Here is a 22,504-nt window from a genome sequence, read left to right on the forward strand (position 1 = left end):
GGAGGAGAAAGACTTTGAGCGGATAAGAACAAACCAGACCCCTTCGTCCCACTCACCCCTTAAGTCTACAAAGACCTTAATCCCATCCCCCACAACTCCTTCTAACCCCTTCTCTCTAAGCTCTCTCCTCTCTCTCTCTCTCTCTCTCCCCCTCCCCCCCCCTCCCTTCCCTCGTCTTCCGCCGAGTGCGCCTCTCTTATCCTTGAAATAGAACGAGAAAAAACGAGAACACTTTGCTCAGCAAACTGGCGATCGATCACGAATCCCCCTTCAAGGAGCTCAAAATCAAGAATAGAAGGGTCATGGTGAGCTTACTGTTCTTTCATACTTCCTTTCTTGTTCTTGTATTGGCTTGTAAGTTGTTAATTGTTGTGTGGAATGGGGATTAATTGGCCTTGTTAATTGATGTGTGTTATGGGGATTAATTGGCCTTTTGGAACAGGGAGCAGGAGGTCCGGACGACGACAACCGGTGGCCGCCATGGCTCCGGCCGCTGCTGTCGACCAGCTTTTTTGTGCAATGCAAACTCCATGCCGATTCGCACAAGAGCGAGTGCAACATGTACTGCCTCGACTGCATGAATGGCGCCCTCTGCTCGCTCTGTCTCGCCTGCCATCGCGACCACCGCGCCATTCAGGTATTTTTGTTTCCTTCAATCTCAATACTTCATTCAGGTATTTCTGTTTCCTTCAATCTCAATACTTCATTCAGGTATTTCTGTTTCCTTCAATCTCAATACTTCATTTACGGATTTTTCTTCCGATAAATTTCTTCTTTTTCTTGCAATTCGTGTTCCTTTTTTCAATAAATGCTAAACGGTTGGTCTTACCAATTAAGAATCCTGTTCTCCTTTTTTTTTCTCCCCCTTTTTAGCTATCGGTTTTCTTGTTTCTCAGTCTCGTAATCCCACTTCCCGGATTTGTGTGTTATTTCCCTCTCAATGCGACAATTTTTGGGGCATCTGATTATTTCTACTTGTGATGAGACATAATTTCTTCGGTAAATTTACTACAGATAAGGAGGTCATCCTACCATGATGTTATCAGAGTGTCGGAGATACAGAAGGTGCTGGACATCAGCGGCGTCCAGACTTATATCATCAACAGCGCCCGCGTGGTGTTCCTCAACGAGCGCCCCCAGCCGAGGCCCGGCAAAGGCGTCACCAACACCTGCGAGGTCTGCGACCGGAGCCTCCTCGACTCCTTCCGCTTCTGCTCCCTCGGCTGCAAGGTATCCATCCCCTCCTTTATTCCCTTATCTTTCGCTTGGAACTATGTCTATTGCCCCTGCAGCGCAGATTCAAATTCTAGTCTTTTAATTGAATGTATTGCTCGATGAAATGCCTAGATTGTCGGGACCTCCAACGATCACAGCAAGAAGAAGAGGAAGAGAAAGAAAGCAGCGGCCTCGTCGGCCTCCGACTCCGAGGAGTCGTACACCAGCACCAGCCGCGGGAGCGAGAAGAGCAATGCAGTACAGAGCTTCACCCCGTCGACCCCGCCGCCGACCGTCCTCAGCTACCGGACCGCCAAGAGGCGAAAGGGCATTCCCCACAGGGCCCCCTTTAGCAGCCTCATCTTGGAGTTCTAGACTGCTCCGATGCTACCGCAGGATGCATACCAGTATAGACGTAATATATACGTATATATAAGAGAAGATAAGAACCACCAACCCAACTCTCTCTTGATGTCATATAGTTCATAGCTACATGGGGATCATCCACGGCACTCTGCGCTTCCTGACGAGAGGCCGGTGCTGGGAACTCACATCGATTCACAGAGAAACAGAAGGGCAGATGGAAAAAGGACCTCAGACAGCTCATAGTTTAATTAGGCTTGGAAGTGTAGCTAAAGACCGTAGTGAAACAGATGTTATCATAGGTTCTGGTGTTTTAGATGATATAAATGGTGGTATGCGTTTACTACTCTCCTTATACCTAAGTTTTGTGATAATATGTTGGTTTAGCCTTTGTTAAATGTAAATATCAAGGAAGACAGAAGAATGTTAGAGAGAGAGAGAGAGGGAGAGAGTTTGTTGTAGCGAGGGAAAGGAGACAACGTCTGTAAGATGGGGAATGTAATAAAATGCTCCTTGTTTTCTTCAGGGGTAGTCTTGATCCTTGGATCGTACTCTGCGCAGCTCTCAGAGCACTCCGAACTATTTTTTTTCATCTGTCTGCGCGGATCCTGAAGCGATTATTGCGCAAAATCTAACCGCGGCTTCGCGCGAAGAAACGTTAATCCTTCTTCCGCGCGAAAGATGCGAACGCCGCTGGCTGGCTGGATCTATCGGGTCGCTTGTGGGTCCCATACCGGGGGCCGAGTTGTTTTGGTCCGGGTGGCGTGGGGGAGCTGCTAGACTTCTTGCTTGCGTGGGCTGGCCTGATGAAGACGTGGCTGTTCATGATTGGAAATTGGTGGGGTGTACCATACCGCCTCCGTTCGTGACCCGTTCTCGGAAAGCAGCCCTTGTCCTCCGTTTTGATGAGCAGGTGGTCCATGGAGAACGACCACCGCGTGATCAGCATTCGATGGTCGCGACTCGCGAGTTTGTTTGGTGTGAGTCACCGTCCTGTGTGGAAGATATTGGGCAGAATGCTCGTTTCCCAGGGGGCTTGTTCCCGTGATCCGATATTTGTTTCATAGCACGAAATATGGTGCTCACCATCTCTTAGCGCGACGCTTTATGCAAAGAGGAGAAGAAGAATACACGTGGCAGCAGAGTGGCCATCCGCTGCTAATGGCGACGCGCTTGCTGACGAAGGACCGGGAATGCCGTCTCCGTCGTCGTGGCTCCACTTGTAAAAGTTGGGTCCAGCAGAATAGTGCCACGTGGCTCACGCGGGCTGCCAATAATTCTCCGCACCTCGACTCTCCGCCGCCCAAGACTTACCGACTCCTCTTTTAACTCTTCCGAACTCGTTTACCGACACGTGCGGTCCCTCCGTTCCACCAATTGGGCGTCGATTCGGTTGTCAAAAGACTCAGAAAACGAATCGTATTGGTTTTAACTGCTAACGAGAAGCGTTTTTCTGGTCGATGCGTTTCCCACGAGCAAAGCACTCATAGGTAGAGTGGGAGTGGGTGGAGATGTGGATCTCTCTAAAGCCTTTTTTTTTTTTTTTTCTTGCCTCTCCCAATTCCCAAACCTGGAACAGCCCTTAATTTATTAGATTCGGCTCCTTGTGCTCCGCCCACTGGCAAGCACAAAAAAGCCCCGCCTATGGGTCGTTAAAGTGGGTTTGGGTGGAGAGGAACTGGGCCCCACCCCGGACCCTCTGTTTCACGGATTGGCCTAAGCCATGATGTCATTTGCTCCCTGAAAACCTTCATCGACAGTAAACCAAAACCGCGACCTCTCTTCCACGGCGGTGGGCCCGGCCTTCGTTCGGTCAGCAGCATCGATGGGCCCTCGCATCCGCCGCTCCGTTGATGGCCGGATTTTCCCATCGTTGCGGCCGACGTATGTTAGGTGTTAGGTTTCTGGTTCAAATGAGAAATCTAAGGCTTGGCAATTAAGCTTAATTGGATACTTTCATGTGAAAGCAACAATGATCCGGTGTACTTGTTCTTGCTTTATATGGTGGTAGGACATGGTTCTGGCAAGCTACTTTTCTTCTTTACTTCGTGACAGGAGACGGAGTGTGGGTGGGTTGAGGTTGATGAGAACCAACCGATCTGAGAAGTGATAAGGCATTGAGGCCATGAACGTCATGTCGAAATATAGAAAGCCAGGTGTTTTAATCGTCCGCGACCCACCTCTTTTGTGGGGTCATCTTTCTTTTGTCCTCAAATAATAGAGGACGAAGAGAAGGAAATAAATAAATAGATAAATAAGAAAGTAGGAAAGAAAAAATAATAATTAATTTTAAGGCAGAGATCCTGAGGGGAAGGGATCGCAAGTAATTACTACAAACACATTTACATTGCATAATTAGAATGTGAACGTTTTGGGATTAAGATTAAGGAACCTCTTTTGTGCAAGTGTTCAAAAGGAGGTACCTAAACTGTTTGGCCTTTATATTTGACAGTGGAGAAGTCACATGAGAATTTTGGAGTGCTACGGCCAACTAGTCCATCATAAATCATGACTTATGAGCTCGGTTAAGTTGCGCCTGAGACATGCGCAATGTCTCGTGCCTTGAAAGCCCAGTTAGAGAGTTCTATCTGAACTTGTCCTTTGTAGAAGGGAAGCATACAGTGTCGGTATAAATTAAGCAATCTTCTAGGTTGCATTTCTGAAATTTTTAGCATACAAGAAAAAAGAATATGTCACATGATTTCAACCGAAAACAAACTCAACAACTTTATAGATATATTGCTGAGGTAATATCATTATACTTCGGTAGATCTAACCCTGTTGTAGGCCAACATCAAGCTAGCCCCAAAAATAAATCATCAGAGCCCGAAGATCCATTAGGAGTAAAAAAAAAAAAAATGCACCATCCTAAATCAAACTATGGTGCGCTAGCCACTATAAAAGTCTTCTGATGGTGGTTCGAGGGTTTCTGACCTTATTAGATAGATTTTGAGTCTCAATAAATTGATGATTGTGCTATTCATCGACAAATTATCCAGTGATGCCATAATTGGCGTTGGAAGGCAAGATAGCTTAGTTTATTCACTTCGGAGTTGTTTTTATTGTTATTATTGGATTCTGAGAATACCTAAACGTCCCCAGCTTTATAAGGGATGTAAAGCAAATAATGCCCTTTCTTATACTTAGTTTTAATCATTGAAAAATTAATATTATTTTTCTTTTACTGGGTGCATGCTGATATTTTCCTTTTATATGAAGATCTGCATGATCCAAGGAGATTCTGAGAAATGGCAACATACCTAATTAGTGGTGTCTTTAGTCATAGAGTATCTTAAAAGTATCGGTGGACTTATTGACGACGATGTGACCCTCTTAGTTGTCCTTTCTTTTATTTTTTTTTTACGATGTAGAATATATTTGAAGGTTTTTCTGAAATAATAATTAATAAACCAAATAAACTAACAAACTGTGCATTGTCAAGTTAGGTTTTTTTTTTAATCTTATCAAGTCCCAAATGCCAAACTGGAGACTTATCCCTAACGCTTGAAATCTAAGGTCTTCGGTGGAAAGTTCCAGGCAAAGATTAGTACAAGAAATCACATTTTGGCAAGCTAATGGTTGTGCTAGTCCACTTAATCTAACACATTTAATAGCTGGTCAGTTCAAGATTGATAGAAGTGTACTTCTATTTGGATAGAAATCATCAAGCATATTAGCTAGGAAGATATGCTTTATTAATGGTTAGCTGCTTATCGGTAGAATATGTCCTATGACCTGATAACTCTGTTCATGTAAAATCCAAATCCACAAAAATTAGAGGATAAATGAGCAATCTTGAGACTTCATCAACTGCACACTCAAGACTCCTAAAACTAAAAACAAGTACAAGGACTACAAGAGTATTATTGTACACAGTATATAGAAAAATTTAAAAACTACTTTTATGTATACATGTGTTATGTATGTAAGTGTGTGTGTGTATATATATATATATATATATATATTGTTTAGACGCGTGCATCACAGTACATGAGTACGGACATACCTATTAGAATCTGAAAACAAAATATCGCGGAAAGTCATAGGCAGCTTTTTCTCCTGTGTTCAGAGAGTACTGCTTGAGTGACTAGCCACGTAAGAAGCTACTCAATCCGCGGCTTCGTTGGTTTTTCTATAAATATGCTTGGTCAGAAAGACTTATCCATTTTTGTTCATGACCCAAATGTCTCGAAGTAGAAAATAGTCCTATCCAATATCCTCAGATTTTTTTAGATCCATCCTATGATAACAGCCAAGTCGTCCTCAAGGATTCACCGGTCACCAACATACAAGTCAGTAACTTTCAGTCGGACAATAACTTGGCGGTTGGGACCCAAAAATAACCATTTTCTTGGAGCACAAATTCAGTAAATTTTATATAAAATTTCATCTGCGTCTCCACGTTGGCACTCTGGCGATGTTTATCCTCTAAACGTAAAGAAGCAAGGCAAGTTAATTTCCAGGCACGTGGCCCACGTTTTCCAAAGCTTGATGGACACAATCTTCGATGTCAAACTTTTCTAACGACACAAACTTCGATAAATAGCCAAGAGAACGTGAGCTTGCCCAATTACCATGATAGCAAACCACTTCGCCTCGCGGTTTCACCTTTCCTTTCGGGACATCGACGAGGCTGTTGGCTCAAAACATAATGCAACCGGCCCCACTCCGTGGCTGTCGGATGTGCTGCAATTGTCTAAATTATCTCTTAACTTAGATAAATAAAAATATTTTAATTCTAATTATATCTACAGCAATAGCTATAATTGCTGCAATAAATTATATCAATAATTATACTAACTATGATAATAACTTTTAGCAATATCATTTATTATCATTATCTGTCAACCATTGGGATAGATTTTATTAATAATTGGTCATATTTTTTATCATGATTTTAACTGCTACTTTATATATTTTTTTTGGTTTGTAACGTGTAATTAGGCCAAGAGTTTTGCTAATTGCCCGATGTACACGTGCGTAAGACTCATGCATCTTATGGGCCCTGCACGATCGGCATGTAAGTCTTTTATGACCGTAGCTCTATAGCGCCCGTGAGTACGTGGGACCTATGCGCGCATGCACCTCTAGTGCATCCTCGAACTAAATGATGTTGAATTGTAATTATCTCAACTCGGTGGTTTTTTGGACGACTCATTATGTTAGAACATTTTTTTAGAAGAATTGTTTCTTCTTCAATCTGTTCGTTTTTTTTTTTTTTTTTGATTTTGCTGGCTGCACTCATACATACATCTTGTGTGAGACGCTGTTGTACTAAAAAAATATTTATAAATATTTTTTGTTAAAAAAACTATTTGGTTGCTCCAAAAATTATTTATTTTTTAAAAAATTCAACAAACAATCAGTTTTTATATTTAAAAAATATTTTTTTGACATAAAATAAACTTTGGACCATCATACGGGTGTCCTCTAAGTAAATGCACAGCTTTGGCTAATTTAATACAAATATACTGACAGCAACAATGCAAATAATACATGTTGATCTTAAATTATATTCTTATAATTGGTCGCGAGAATAGGAATATAATGGTCCAATAAAATTTTCAATAGGTACAAAAATAATTTTCTTTATTTTCGATTTTTTTAAAAAAAATCATGCAATGGCCGGGACATCCAACAAACAGTCTTATTATTATTATTATTATTATTATGACCATTTATCTTTGTATACAAACATTATTTTCTATTTTTTTATTTATAGTTCATAAATAGAAATTGCGTGGATTGATGGAACCTTTTGCCGCAGCACATTACACGTTTCAAAGAGTTCGCAATTTGGTAGGATTAGGAATCAGTCCTTTTTTTTTTTTGGCCAAATGGGATCAGCCTTTCATGAGCTAGTAAGCTAACTGGCTTGAAAGATGGGATAGGTTAGTTCATGGGTTCTTATCACGACTTTGGTCTCCTGACATGTTCCATCTGTCGAAGATTGTCACCAATTTTTGTCCTCCAAACTATCCCACATACTTTGCACCAGAAAGAACTATTCCGATGCCAACTTGTTTTTTTCTACTGTGAGCGAAGGGTGCCCTCCATAGGTTCATCCCGTGCTTTGAGGAGCAACATATTCCTAGGCGGCTTAAATAGGAGAAAAAATACCATGGGGGGCCCTCCATAGGTTTGTCTCGCCCCGGTTCTCTGGAAATATCGCCGTGGAAATTAAGCTTCGACAGTCACGGGTCCTTAATTCTCATTTGTTTAGTCTGAAGTCTGAATTATGTTAGTCAAAGTAGTCAAAATCATAGACCATGACTTTTTCCAAGTAAGCCATTTGAATGGTTCCAAATACAGCGTTTGTTTGTGGAATTAGTACAGTCTTGCTTGGAAAAGGTTTTGGGTCGGATATCCGGTTCTTGCTCTCCATGTTTGTACTCTACTTGCATAGGTTACTTTGGGCTTCGCCTCCCAAGTGTTTTTTTTTTCTTCTTCCACTAATTCGATTTGGTGATTTGTTTGTTTTCTATTATTTGCATCATTCCCACCAAAGAATAATTAATCTTTTTTTACCGTACTTTACGGAGATCTCCAAGTGCAATGAATCTTTCCTTCGTCCACCTACCTAGATTTTAAAGTAGCCATTTTATGATCTAACGGTTGACGTCATGAAAGAACATAAATCATTCTCTAACCCGAACCCAATTGAAAGTTAGCATTTACATCAATTCTCAGTTGCAATCTTAGCTCAAACTGTCCAAGTTATTAACTGCAAACACCAAAATCCATGTTTGGCTTATTTACATCTTCAAACTCCTGCCTTCTCATTGTCTGCAAGATAAAGATCCAACAATCTCTTGAATTGCACACATCACAACTCTTCCAAGCGATGGAAGGATGCAAGCTTTCATTCGGTCAAACTGTAATGTCACAATTTTCCAAAGTTTACCAAGAAACGTTGATGGAATGTGGCCATCTAGATTCAAACTTAGCCTCCTCTCCAGCATCAGAGGCTTTGCCGAAGCTCGCGCTCAACGGCAGGTGAAACCCTAACATAGATTCAAATAATAGTAATTAAAAAAAGAAAAAAGATCTAAACCTAGAAGCTTTCACCAACCTTGTGTTGACATGGATGGTCTGTACCACCGGACCCTTTGTATAGTGAAAGCATACTAACACTGCATTGCACTGCTCGCATGCGATGTGGCATAAAAAAATCCATGCAATTCACAAGATAGGTGCAATATAAGGTGATTATGGTCTATAGTATTAGTAGGCAGACTTCAAGGCTGTATAATAATTTCTCACGAGCATGTGCAACACATGCATAGCATAAGCTATATTGAAATAGACTATCAAACACCACAGGGGAGGAAGCAAATGCCTTAGATGGTTGGTCTTATGACACATTTAAGGGCCTATTTGGATAGCCATATAGGGTTGGGCAGAAAATCTTATAAGAATTAGGTTTATTGGCCCATCTAGGTTGCATTTAATAAAAGCCAATGCAAGTCCAACCCAAATACTAGCCCTTGAACTGCAGGATGATCGAATAGAGAATTTGGGTTGGGTGGTGTTTGGTTGATACAGAGCCATACTTAATTGAATGGCTCAATATATGAATCCTACGAATTTTTCAACCGATTATGCAGGAATATCCAAACAGATCCTAAGAGTCGAGAGCCTATGGGCTTCTATAGCGGGTTCACCAACATCGAGAAAAAATAAAAGCAAACAAATAAAATAAAAATATAAATAGAAGAATCCATCAAAATGCTCTCCACCGTGGTGCAAATTATAGGTGAGTTTGGGCCGACTAGGGCTTTCAATCATGCTAAATTAAGGTCACAGAACATCGAGGACCACTTGCTGGGCTAATTTGTTATGAAGTGTAAATTATGACCGGAATTAAGTTCCCCTTATTTTAAAAATTGAAAGTGACTTGTTAAATAAAAAAAGCTTTCATTAAATGAAAGAAACATCAATCAGAGACTTAGATATAGCGACATGTCATATGGCAAAAACAATTAAAACATTGTGACTTCAAGGATCAAAGATCACCAGCTGCAGCACGGAGTCATGCATAATTAAACAAGCAAAGCAAATATTCGGTGCCCCGCTATAGAAGGCTGCTTTACACATCCACACCCTTCTATGCAGTAACTTCAGGGAATCTCCTATCCATCGTCTCTCAATTAGTCTTATCTGAATTTCACCTTTATTCCCTTCCCACCACAACCAATCCTTATCACCACACTCACCACGCAACCTTCGTCCCACCAAAATCTCACTTCCATATACATTGCAGTACCTTAGTGTATTGCCCTACGACCATCATACATATACTATGTGTAACCTTGCTTGTATCTCCGGAAGAGCTCACCAGTTCTGGTAGTCCGTAAGGCATAGCAACCCATCACGAAGACACAGATGAGGGCCAGCAGAGTGACCACTAAGATCAGATCTGCCCTCCTCCATTCCTTCCTAAGGTTGGCCAGGAGACCTGCCTTGCATGAGGAACACGAGTAGCAGAGCTGTGTCTGGTTGTTACTCCACAGGACGCAGTCCATGTCGAATGTGATGCTGATTGGGCTGATCCAGTATGTTGGGTTCACGAATGTATACCCACATTGGGTTGGTGGCTTGCAGCATCCTGACTGGGGAGTGTGCATCAAAGAAAAGAAGCGGTCAGTATGGATGGAAAGAATGACCGAGATCGTTCGAATCACTTAGGAGATTGATCTGCTTATTGAATAGTTTAATATGTCTACTTACAGACCACTATTTTTTGTAAAAAAAAAAATATTTTTTTTTGTATTTTTTTTAATAAAGGCCGGGATGCTTTGCCTCCCCCTCTTCATCAAAAGAAAAAAAAAAAGAAAAGAAAAAAAAAAAAAGACTCCTTGCAGTTTGTGGCACATTATGGGCTGGACATTGGGAGGTCAATAAAGGCTGGGCCCGAATCGTTTATGGCATCTATTTGGTTGTGTTTGCTCATGTGAAAGCTCATCAACAACTGGTGTAGATGCCGGGCTTACTAGTTCTTTAAGTATAGTTATTGTAGCCAAAAGAGATGACAAATGGAGAATTGTCGCCAGCCTATGGTCGCATAAGAATATATGCCTGCTAGGCTTGTGCTCCTATACGGATTGATGTCATACCAATGAGATTTACTAGAAAGGAAAGCATTCTATATTTTATTTTGAAAATTTAAAAAAAAATAAAAGATTTACAAGGAAAAGGGAAAAACTGATGGTATCCAATGCTCTAATGCTCGCATGGACGTACCCAAGATATATAGAAGCAAAATAATGAAAGCCGAGGAAGTTAAAATTCACCTATAACTTTCATATTATATATAAGAACATATCACGATCATACCCTTTTTTTTTTTCTGAGATATTGTCATGATCGTACAGTGTACATATCTCAAGTTATATGTACATATATTGCTCGTGGTAGACACGTCTAAGGTTTGTTGCATGAGTTTTTATGATTCCTATAAATTCTCGCATTAATATAGGAAGAACTAAAAGAAAACGATGTATATTGATAGCAGTAATAGATGGTCCAATTTCTGGAGACAGATATTGAGATTATGTCCGAAATATATGTCATCCTATATAAGCTGAGAATTAATTCAATATGAAACTAGGATTCCTCGGTAAGACTTATAAAGCAATCCACAAAACAAATGCTCAGATTTGCACTCACCTCTAGGGGACTGATCCTTGCATTGAAGAAATCCTGGGCCTCTCTATAAGTTTGGTTCAACTCAGCGCATGTGGAAGTCGAGCTAAGACACTTCTTGATCCGATCCCACTTATGGGAGCCCTGGACTCTTTGTCGAAGCCACCCCGAGTAGTCCTCGAGCCGGTACTCCAAGTAGACCCTGCCTGGGGCAAGGTGGGCTTCCCCACGGTTGGTGACGACGTAGATAAATATCACCAAGCTCGCGAGCAGAAGAATGAGGACGAACATGGCGACGAGGTAGAAGAGGAGGAGCCACGGCATGCGCCAGAAGGCACCCACAAAGCCTGCGAAGGCCACGACAAGGATCGCGATGCCCAGGACGATGACCGGCCATTGGAGGAGTTTGACGCAGGAGTTATCGGTTTGCACGGAGAGCCAGATGCCGGCTGCAATGACTGGGATGGAGAGCAGCATAGCCACGAAGTTAATAGAAGCAATGACGGTGCTGCTGAGAGCCATTTCGAGGAGAGCTGGGCGAGGAGGATCGATGGAGGATGGTTTTGTTATGGAAGTTCGTTGCTTGGGAATGAAGGGAGGAGGATAGCTTGGGGGTGCAGCCTTGCTATCGGCTGCACTCTTCTGCCCTTCTTTGATATGGGGGACATTGTTGGAAAAGCAAAGAGATATCTATAGGATCCTTCAGGAAAAGAGAGGTTGTCTCTTGAGGCAATGCTATTTTCCGTATTCCCTTTTCAGATTGGCTGATGAACTTATGGCACGGCAGGAATATTATGAAGTTTTTGGAGACATGCATGCAGTACCTCACGCACGCATGACAGCTATGAGACGCTTCTATGACTCAAATCACAAGCACCGAATCTCTCCAGCCATCGTCTGGCCTGTAGATTCTAGCCATAATTGACCGTGCCTCGTACTAGTAATTTGTGGATACGAAATCAAAGTTGTCTTTCGTCTTTTCTCCGGGTCTCTTAAGAGCATGCCAGTTCCTACCGATCCATGTTGAAGATTTCTGGTCTACATTGCTTGTGTTTTTACGTACCATCCTGATCAATCAATCGATCAGTTAATTATCATTGATTGGTCTAATATGATAGAGGAATGTTTATCATTGAACATGTACTTCTCTTGGAGATCTCTTTATTTTGGCTTAGAGCCTCCATTTATCCACTATGCGAGGACGATGACAGGATGCTGTCCTTTTGTCTACCAGGGATACATATGAGATGATGGTATGATCCAATGTCCTTTTATTAAGACTGGAATGAGCATCATATCAGCCTTGTAATGGAGATTGTATCACGAAAACCAACTATCTGATAAGATTTCATGACTGTCAAATCTCCAACTCATATTCCATAATCCTTGAATTTGTGAGTGATGCTGCATCAATAATTTGGTGGTCTTCTTGAGATAGAATCGTGCGCGCGCGCGCAAGTGTGTGCATTCGTGTAGGACAAGGAGAATCAATAGGTCTGGACTTAATGAAGATGTTGAAATAGAAGAATAAGAAAAGAAAATTGTATTTTTGCCTGTTAATTAGAATATACAAGAACTGCTTTTATATAGTACTAGGAGACTAACGAAATTTGGTAAAGCCAGCTAAGTTTGGCACAATTAATCACAAATCAATCAAGATGAAATTTGATAAGACCGATTAAGTTTGGCACAATCAATCAATGAATGAATTCTAACATAAGAAATGAAGTCATTCAGAGCCTTAGATATACCACACACCCTTGTTTTTGTCTGGTAGCTTGGATGAGATGAGGTAATTTAAAAGTCTTAAATAGTAAAGCTTTGATGAGTCATGAGATGAGGCAGTTTAAGATTCTCAAATAGTAATACTGTAATAGTCAAAGCAAAATCGGAATATATTGACGGCCAACCATATATACTAATAACGTAATATATGTGTACGTTGTTGCAATCCAAAAAATAGTTGAACAAAATAATTAAAAAAATAATAGAGAACTAAATGTGCTCGACATATCAAATTTTTATGTGGTTTCTTTAAAATCCGTGCTTCATGCACTGGGAAAGTGAGAAATCAACTATAACATTCGGAATAATGAGCAGCTTATAATGATTATACGGCTCGACCAAACTCTGGTATAATTTCAGGAAGAATTATATAAAAGAGAGTATTACCAATAAATATCTTGAAAGAGAGATATATAAGAAAAATCTCGCTACGATCAAAAAAAAAAAAGAGGAAAAGTAACTAGGGAGGAAACTTAACCAAACCAAATGACACAAAATGCTCTGCCTTCTTTTTATTATTATTATTCTTTCTTCTCCCCGTTTTACTCTTCTTTTGTCACGCTCCGAACCCAACATTTAAGTCCGGAACGCAACATGGTCGATAAAGGAGACGACTCAATCTACTGTCCTATTCACCTTCCAGACGCATGTGCTGCCTGAAAATCGCTCATATCCTGAGCCAATCGGCGAGTCTTTTGGATGAGAGGATGTCCATCACCATTCCTATCTACTCCTCGGATCCAATCGATCACCACAGATGAATCCCCCTCGAGATGCATCGACTCGGCACCAAGTATCTGCCTCGCATAGGATAAGCCCTCCCAAGCTGCCCGAAGCTCTGCCCCAATAGCAACGAGTCCTGGCGTGCGGTGACCATCGGCTGGCTACTATCAGCCTGTCAAGAGAGTCTCTGATCATAAATGCAACACCTCCAGATACACCGTCCGCCGATATGCTACCGTCAAAGTTTACTTTGAGATGACCAAGAGGTGGACGCACTCAAGAAACAAGAGTGAACCTGGGCACTGTGCCAGCGGAAAGAGTACCCTAGATATCCCTGGCCATCCTAGAAGAGAACATTTGCGGCAGCTACGGTGACCTCCCCCACATGTGGCATAGCTCTATCCACCCTAATCCTCGGAGATGATCTCTTGCCCTCAAACAAGCCGGCATTTCTATCCAGCCATATATAATAAGCCAAGTATGCTCTAAGGGTCCTCGCCTCAACAGAATTGGGACCCGCATGGAAGCTCTCAACAGGTGAATCAAGTCCTGTTTCAACTCCATCGAGTGGGGTAGAGGTATAGGCGACCTACTCCATATCTCTCTGGCTCTGGGATACTGCAGAAAATCTCGCGATTATATGTATTATGCCTATTTGCACAAATACCTCTACGATTCCTGATCGTTAATATATAGAGTCCACTGAAGTAGAGGCAGAATCGCATGATGACGATACAGAGAATGAGACAAAGCCTAAAAGGGAGAACACTTAGACATTTCACTTTGAATACGGGAGAAGAGGTTGGGGTTGACACGAGGTTTTCAGACTCAGGCGGGTAAGATAGGCTTTTTTTTATTTGAAAAAAAAAGGAAGACTATGCCTTCCCATATTGAATACGAATAATAAGTAATAATAGCATGGCACTTCGAGTTCGATATGAGCAAACCTAGAACATGACTAATGGTCTCTTCGATGTCCGTACACACCTCACAACATGGAGTAATCCGTACACTTTGCCGAGCGAGCAAATTTCTGGTTGGTAGACAACCCCAAGTAGGACAGTCTGTTGAAGAATTAGGGTTACAATCCAAAAACCTTTTATTATTATAACAAAAGTATCCTAAGATTTTCATTAATGATTCTTTCTCACAAGTTATCGTCTACATAGATTTACTACTTACCATCTATTCAAGCATCCTACAATCTATACATTTTTTTAATAAAAGATTCATTTATTTTATAGGAAGAATTATTTCTTTATTGAAATATTTTTTCTTAAAAACTGATGCCTGGATATATAATATTTGGAAAAGTAATTTTTGTATGCTTGATTAATCATAGAAAAGTATCATATTTTAAAATAATTTATATTCGATTGGGCATCTATTTTTTAAAAAATTATGCAAAATATCTATTATGCCCCTAATAAATTTTTTTTACTCCATTCTTTCTTAAAGTTCAAAAATATGTTTTTTTAAAAAAAATATCTCAATTTTTAGCCCATAAAAAGGTGACATTCTCATATTCTTTATTTTTTTTAATAAAATACAGAATCTTTCCTCTAATATTTTTATTTACTCTCATTTGAAAACTCTAATGTTTTTTATTTTTTTCGTTAACCATATTTTTTTCTCTCCTCTTCTATGAGCCAAACGTGCCCAAAAAGTATGGAAGTGTATCTACCGTGCGTCTGGATCCTTCACAGTCAAGGGTCGATTAGGTTAAATTTTGCCGAAACAACTCCTCCTCCTCCTGCGCGAGGATGGCAGCAGCGTCTATGGCCGTCTGCACCAACCCTAAATCCAGACCGAGACGGCCAAACCCCTTCTCTCCCCTCCTAAAACCCCGCATTTCCCTTTGTACCTCTACCCTTTTCTCCAATCCCCGGTTCTCTCCCCATCCCCCTCCTACCCGCCTCTGGGTCACCGGGAAGATCCTCCGCTTCCGGCGGTGGGGGAGGAGAGAAAGGGAGCCGAGAAGGAGCGCGGCCGCCAGGAGAACAAGCGGAAGGTCTACATTGTGGACTTACCCTGGATCTTCTTGGCTCTCGATCTGGAGAATCTCGCTGGCCCGTGCGGCACCCCAAAAATGTGGAGGTAGCCCTGACCACCATGCTTTTCCTTTTCTTTTTTATTTGTCTTATTCTTTGGGTTTTTTCTTTTCTAGCTTCTTGGCTGGTTATAAATCAAGAATGGGAATAGCAGAGGCTTCGCCTTCCTCTCTTTGGCTTCGGAGGAGCTTGATTCTGATGTAAGGAAATGTGGATCCTTCTTCTAAATTCTGGTTCCTTTTTATTTCTTGCTTCTTTATTAGTTTTGTTAATGTGTTTTAGTTAAATTATAGTTTGGATTGATCTCGATGGATTTGAATTCTTGATTTTTTTTTTTAATGCATTTTCTTGGATTTCTTATACATCTAAAGTTAGGGATGGCGCAACTTGGGCGGTATTCTCTTCTTATTATGGCGATATTTAGTTAAATTTCATCGTTGTGGGTAAAATCAAAATTTATTATAAAAAGATATATCCTCCCTGGTAATTTTCTCTTGTTCTGACTTAAAACCTGAATCTCTTCCCAACCAAAACTCTGAGAAGCTATATGATGATAATTTAAAGTAAAATATATTGGAATAATCCCCTACAAATGAGGCAGTCAAAGTCACTGCCCATTTGGACGCTGACATTTTATCTCTGCCTATTTCATTGAGGTTGTAGCATATTTGTATAAAAAGTGCACTCTTAGGAAGATGCTGGTTCTCAGTGACTTCTCTATGGGCTGAAACTCAGCAACCAGCCATGTTGAAGGCTGGATATATGTTCCAACCTGCTTGAGGATGTAGTATCCAATGAACTATGAAGAAATCTTAGAATCCAATAACCTGTGCTTGGACCAGACGCGTGAAGGTCGATGCTTAGTGTCACTTTATTGTTGATCTAAAAATGTCCCACAGTGTTGATCTTCTCGCGATCGCGATCAGATTGATAAATTCCCACCAGAGGATTACTAGAGTTTGCTCAATATCAGGAATTTGAGAAGATTTTGTTGCTGTCTGCACTTACCCTAGGAAGAGTCTAAAAATGTAATGCTATGTGCTATAATAGAGAACAGAAAAAAAGAAACTATCTGCCGAAGAGGGGAAAAAAAATCTCCTCTTGCATAGTGTTATTAATTATGCTTGTGGAGGACTTCCTAATCATGTTCGGTTAAATATTTTGTTCTCGGCTTGCCTTTTTTATTCATCTTCCATCATTAATCCTTTCCATACTTTATCAACTTTCAGAACATTTTGATAACCATCCTTTGATGAATTTTCCATGGACATGGATGTACAGTTGAATTGGATATATATGCATGCATGCATGCTTTATGTATAATTAAGATCTCTGTCCTTTAAATTTGATTTCATATCAATCTGCGGAGACTTTCAGTTGTTTAAAACAAATGAATGTTCATGGATGTTGTATCATATCTGTTAGTTTTGATAACTACTTCTTTGTTAACTATTTTTTGTTGAATCAAATACTATATATGACCATCTGACATTAGATCATGGATTAGAGTATGGATGTTGGTATATTAAGCGTTGCTTGAGCAATGTTGAAAATTTTTATCTTGTGTGTTCAAGATATAACGAGTTTTTAAATTTATTTAGTTGATTGAAACATGTCCATTGTTTACAAACATGATAACTGTCAATGGTAAAAATTGTTTACGTTAGAAAATTCATTGGTTTGTTTGTTTTTTGCATCTTTCATGTGATTGTTGCTTGGTCTAGCATGGCAGTGATGGCATCATAGGATTAAATGATTCAGGATAAATGACACATACTTGATACATGATATTTAACATCGATCAGAGTTTACAGGCATCGTGGACCAACTTTGATTTGATGATACGAATGGATTTCTAATATTTTCTTCTTGTGTTTGTAATATAAATGTACACCAACCAGGAACTGGTGGGAAGGATAACTAGGGTTGAATTTGCAAAGAGATTCAGAAGCCACGATGTCCTCTTCCAGCTGGTGCCACTGCTGTAGATGCACGATAGAAAAAAGTTGTCTAGGTACATTGGTGAGGTCTACATTTTTGGGTGAGGTCTGCCTGTATCAAAGAATTTTCCTCTGCAAAAGTTCAAGCCACTATCTGCATGGGTGGTTTTTGGAAACCCATCAGGGAGATCTGCTGGATGGGGCTTTGTTGCTTTTGCCACAAAGGAGGAAGCAGATGCTGCTATTTCTGAACTGGATGGAAAGGTAACATGGAATTTTAGTTCTTGATATATTTAAATTTTTTCTACTTAATGTTGTCTAGGTACATTGGTACTAACTTCATTATATTGACAACATTTAAAAAGCCAGTCTTTTCTGTTTACACGAGTGTTAATTTGCCTGTTATCCTTTCTACACACTGTATCCTAGTGTGCCATATGAGTCATGGTGCAACTATAATTTTTTTATATATCCTGCTTGTTTATGGAATTGGTTCATGTGCCATAATATGAATCAACAAAACCCATCAGTTCTCATACATATTATAAATGGAATAATTGAATGAGAGTTATTCATTTTGTAATGACTCAGGATCTCACCCAAAAAGGCCGGCCAATTAGTTGTTATTTGATTTATTGGTTTGATATAAGGACCCAAGACTCTCCAATGCACAACCAACATGGGACTAGCACATGCCCTTACGGGTACTCATACTCCCCTAGTTTGAGCCCTAGGTTGCTCGCTAGGCAAATTCAATCAAATCCAATCATAAACACACCATGATAGCTTATCGTCACCCCCAAATGGGCCTATGCTGTAATATCTTCTAGTCCACATGAGTAATGGATTTGATCCGCTCTGACACCATTTTTAATGATCTAGGACCTTAAGCAAAATGGCTAACTAAATATTTTTTTTATTTAAATTTTTTGGCCCTGTATAAGTACCCAGGATCTTCCTAGCACACAACCATGTGGGACTAAACACATGGCTACACAGGTTCTCAGATATATGGCTAAACCAGTTAAAATAAATCATTTTAAACTTAACATTACCTGCAAGCCTTATCCCTACCTTATGGGCTCAGTTTTATGGATTATGGTATGATCAATTAAAGTTCAGTAGCTTTCGAAAATCAACTCTCAATCCCTCAGACTCTCCACAGCCTACTCTCAATATGAATTTAATTTTTGTCATGTGATGCTGAGTTCATTGCAAGGCAACAAATGCTCAGATGGGCCTGCCATGAAATCTAAACCTAGAAGAGTAGTTAGCCTTAAAGGAAATTGGCAGTGATTATGTCATTTCTGTTGATTTGGCTTGATTTTGAAACTTTGAAATGTTGAACTTTCATTTAGGGGGTGAAAGAAGATTAGTTTGATGAGAAATTTTTTGAACCTCTTAGCATTCGTAGTTTGAATATATCAAATAGAACTAGCACATATGCCATGATATATAGCATTCTTGTTACATAATTAATTTGTCTTTTTTTTTTTCATGCTACTGGATGATCCATGACCTGTATCATACTATTTGGATCATTTGGCACTAAGCAATCCAAATACAATAATTTATTTGGAGCAAGGTTTACAAGATCAATATCGAGAACTGTACGGTATGTTATTGGTTCTGTAAGGTACGGTTGGTAGGGTATGAATTGGTACACACTCATACCAAGATAGGATTCCAATACCTTTTCTCACCCCTAGCCATGACGCCACTCGAAATTGGGTCGGTATGGGTGGGTACCAAGTTGTAGGGAATAGTTCTGCTTGGTTTGGATTGGTATGGACCATTTTAGTTTGTGTACCAAACTGAACCTTAGTACCGTGCTGGTATGGTACGGTACAATCAGTACGGGGCAGTTAGGGTTGGTATAGCAAACCTTGGTTTGGAGTCATATTAGAACATAAGATAACAAATAGATCTAGTCATGTGCATATTCAACATCGTTGAAAGTCTTTGTTTTGTTTATTCGACTCCTTCAAAATTAGATTAATTTATTTATCTCTAATGAATCTCTAACACATATAAATGTGGTTCTTAACATTTAAGACTAGCGAAGAAAACTACAGGGGTATTTGAGGTATTGCAAAGTAGAGGCAAATATCCGTTTCTTTGCATCCATTTGTTAAAACTTCCTTCCTTTTCCTTGTAATGTTCAAGTTAAAAACAAAGTCAGATTGATGGATCTGGATGTCTAATTCTGACAGCGTCTTGGTAAAACTGTCTCATGGTTCCGTATAAAGTTCAATTGAAGGGTGTAGAAGAAAATATGTTTCTTCTTTGGAAAAATAGAGGAAACTAGGTGATTCTTTATGCTGAATCCAAATAGGATGATGTTGTTGATCAATAATTTATACTGTCTGTTATGTGGGTCTATGTCTATATACATTTTTCTGGTGATATTAGGATATGCTATAAAATTCTCTGGTGGCATCTATGTATTAAAAGCGTACACATGGTACTCATTTCTTGGACATGCTATGCGTGGGCTTATGGTGGGTGAAAGCAAAGATGTTCTATACACCATGTGATGGGTTTTCTCATATAAGTTATCACGACTTATTTTTCATTCCCGACAACATGATGTCTGGCAGAGATCCATCATATAAACAGAATTACATGTGTGCGTATACTAAATAATATGTGTTGGACATGATGCTCCATAAGGTCATGCGATATTCAACTTAATCTGTTATATTTATGGTTGAAGTTCACATAGATTGATTTCTTAGTAAGATTCAACATAGATGATTTATGAAGGCAAAAGTATTATAACAATCATTCGCTTGTTAAATGTATAGTTTTGTTAAGTATTATCACTTCCTCTAAAAGTTATTACTATTCTAATGTTAGTCATCCATTGTGAATATGGATGAAAATGGCAATTGATTTAATATGCCTTTAGCTCATGAACAGCTGGGTCATAATAACTGGATGGATGAGAAAGTTAGAAGGTAATCAGAGAAAATAATTTTCCTATTCTGCATAGAGGCATGCTGTTGAGTGTAGTGGCGAAGTTGGGATGGGTTGGGACTTGGGACTGAGCATTATTTTTTGGTCAGTATCTGACATTCAGGTTAATTGGTATCAACTTTGCATACCAGAATTGTCTCTTTTTCATCAGGGCAATAGATGAATCATGAAATGCATCTGAAATTATCATAATCCTAGTTGACAAGGTATCTGATTTTGATGGATCCTTGAATAAATAAATAAAATAAATGAATCGATATCACATTATTTAATGAAGGCAAAGTTGCATGTTCAGAAATGGATATCGAAGTGGATTGTCCTAACTAAAATGTTAACTATAACAAGGGCAGTCTGACACCGTTGAAACAATGAACTAGAACTATACAAATAGAATAATGTTCCTTAAAGAAATGAAGCTCTACCACCATTTAGATGTCCAAAGGTTGAACATGTTCGGTATAGATACAGTTTGCAGAGGGTAGCTCGACAATATTTTGGATACCCATCAAATTAAAGGCTAATGTGTTAAATGTTTTGAGTCAAAAGAAGCAATGCATTTAAATATTATATTAATGGTATTGAACATGCATGCCATGAACAGAAAGCTGATCGTGATACACTTGGATCTGTATAAAGAATATTTCCCAACCACTCTTCCAGTCAAACTTTGAATCTTTGCCAACAATATGTTCTTTGTTTTTTTCTCTAATCACTCCATGGAAAAAATTACACCAAATGGTAAAGAAAACATGTTTAACACAGTTTACCAGCGATGAGTGGACAGTATGCTTTCCATGGACAAAGTTCAGTATTTTGATTTTTTTTTTAATAGTGCATTTCTGTTTTGACATCTATATATATATTGTGATGTTTATGTGAAAGCAAGTGGAGTTATTATATTGTTTTGGCGTAGTACATGCTATAGGAATTGATGAGAGGACCTGTTTTTCATACTACATCAAAAGAACGATGATGAATTTGGAAGTGAGCCAGCAGAGTCGGGCAATACTGAAGGACAATCCAACAGCTCAGACAAAGTGCACAATCGCCAGTTTTTTCTGCTCATTTCCACCAAAATATCACCTGCAAACATTTATGGACATGTCATGTACCGCATTCATGTTGGCACACAAAAAAATCTTGGAGGGAACTTTTCCCTAATCTTATCTATTATATCATACATATAAAATCTCTTTCCTCAGTTTTTTTCCTCACATATTATGCATTCTATTTATCATATTATTTGAAATCTCTTTTCTATATTTCTTAATTCCTTGGAAATTAATTAATTATTGTATTTTATAATTTGAAATACTAGCTTGATTATTCCTTTTGCAATGTTGGATGATCACCTCAAGTACATCAAATGGCAATGCAAAAAAATTGTCAGCTGCTGAACTCCTTCTTTAAAGAACCATTAGTTGATCAATTAATCGGCTTTAAGCTCAATGTTGCTGTTAGAGGGTACTATTTTAGTTCCCTTATAATAATTGAGCATCACAATTGTGAGTACCATCGCGAACTTGTTTATTTGAGGTATAGAAATAATTGCTATTTTAATGTATGGATTTCACTTGGAGGAGCCTATGATTAGAGTTCTGTCTTTTTCCTTTTCATGTGTGCGTTAATTTGGTTACCACAGCTTATTCATTGTTACGAAGGTCGTGCAAAGATAAGGCCAAAAGCTTACTTAACCGCTGGTTCATTATTAGTTTGAATACCTGTTCAACATATATATCATGCAAAGTCGGAGTTTGCGTGCTGAAAATCTTGCATCTCCTTGGATGACTATGACATAATAAT

General features: G+C 39.4%; 2 protein-coding genes and 1 long non-coding RNA gene across 3 annotated transcripts; 2 read left to right on the forward strand and 1 right to left on the reverse strand.

Annotated features, from left to right (window-relative positions):
* Positions 1-108: 108 nt before the first annotated feature.
* Positions 109-2,103, forward strand: LOC103711777. Its single transcript, XM_008798056.3, has 4 exons — positions 109-305; positions 443-637; positions 1,015-1,230; positions 1,348-2,103. The coding sequence occupies exons 1-4, from the start codon at positions 303-305 to the stop codon at positions 1,588-1,590; spliced, it is 657 nt and encodes a 218-aa protein (XP_008796278.1). The 5' UTR covers positions 109-302; the 3' UTR covers positions 1,591-2,103.
* A 7,378-nt stretch (positions 2,104-9,481) lies between these two features.
* On the reverse strand, positions 9,482-11,862 carry LOC103711778 (protein TORNADO 2-like). The gene is made up of 2 exons (XM_008798057.4): positions 11,248-11,862; positions 9,482-10,190 (listed from the first exon to the last, which is right to left on the reverse strand). The coding sequence occupies exons 1-2, from the start codon at positions 11,743-11,745 to the stop codon at positions 9,879-9,881; spliced, it is 810 nt and encodes a 269-aa protein (XP_008796279.1). The 5' UTR covers positions 11,746-11,862; the 3' UTR covers positions 9,482-9,878.
* A 3,539-nt stretch (positions 11,863-15,401) lies between these two features.
* On the forward strand, positions 15,402-21,917 carry LOC103711779. The gene is made up of 4 exons (XR_604834.3): positions 15,402-15,828; positions 15,899-15,982; positions 17,684-17,986; positions 21,615-21,917. It is a non-coding gene; the product is annotated as an uncharacterized LOC103711779 (long non-coding RNA).
* Positions 21,918-22,504: the final 587 nt, after the last annotated feature.

Source organism: Phoenix dactylifera, chromosome 2 (assembly GCF_009389715.1).
Source record: "Phoenix dactylifera cultivar Barhee BC4 chromosome 2, palm_55x_up_171113_PBpolish2nd_filt_p, whole genome shotgun sequence".
Lineage (NCBI taxonomy): Eukaryota > Viridiplantae > Streptophyta > Magnoliopsida > Arecales > Arecaceae > Phoenix > Phoenix dactylifera.

Excerpts from the sequence above, each read along its gene's own strand:
- LOC103711777 (XM_008798056.3), top strand. Across the intron at positions 638-1,014 it reads GCGACCACCGCGCCATTCAG|ATAAGGAGGTCATCCTACCA; the intron begins GTATTTTTGTTT and ends AATTTACTACAG. Across the intron at positions 1,231-1,347 it reads TCTGCTCCCTCGGCTGCAAG|ATTGTCGGGACCTCCAACGA; the intron begins GTATCCATCCCC and ends TGAAATGCCTAG.
- LOC103711778 (XM_008798057.4), bottom strand. The coding sequence starts at position 11,745 with ATGGCTCTCAGCAGCACCGTCATTGCTTCTATTAACTTCGTGGCTATG. Across the intron at positions 10,191-11,247 it reads CAAGGATCAGTCCCCTAGAG|TCAGGATGCTGCAAGCCACC; the intron begins GTGAGTGCAAAT and ends CACACTCCCCAG.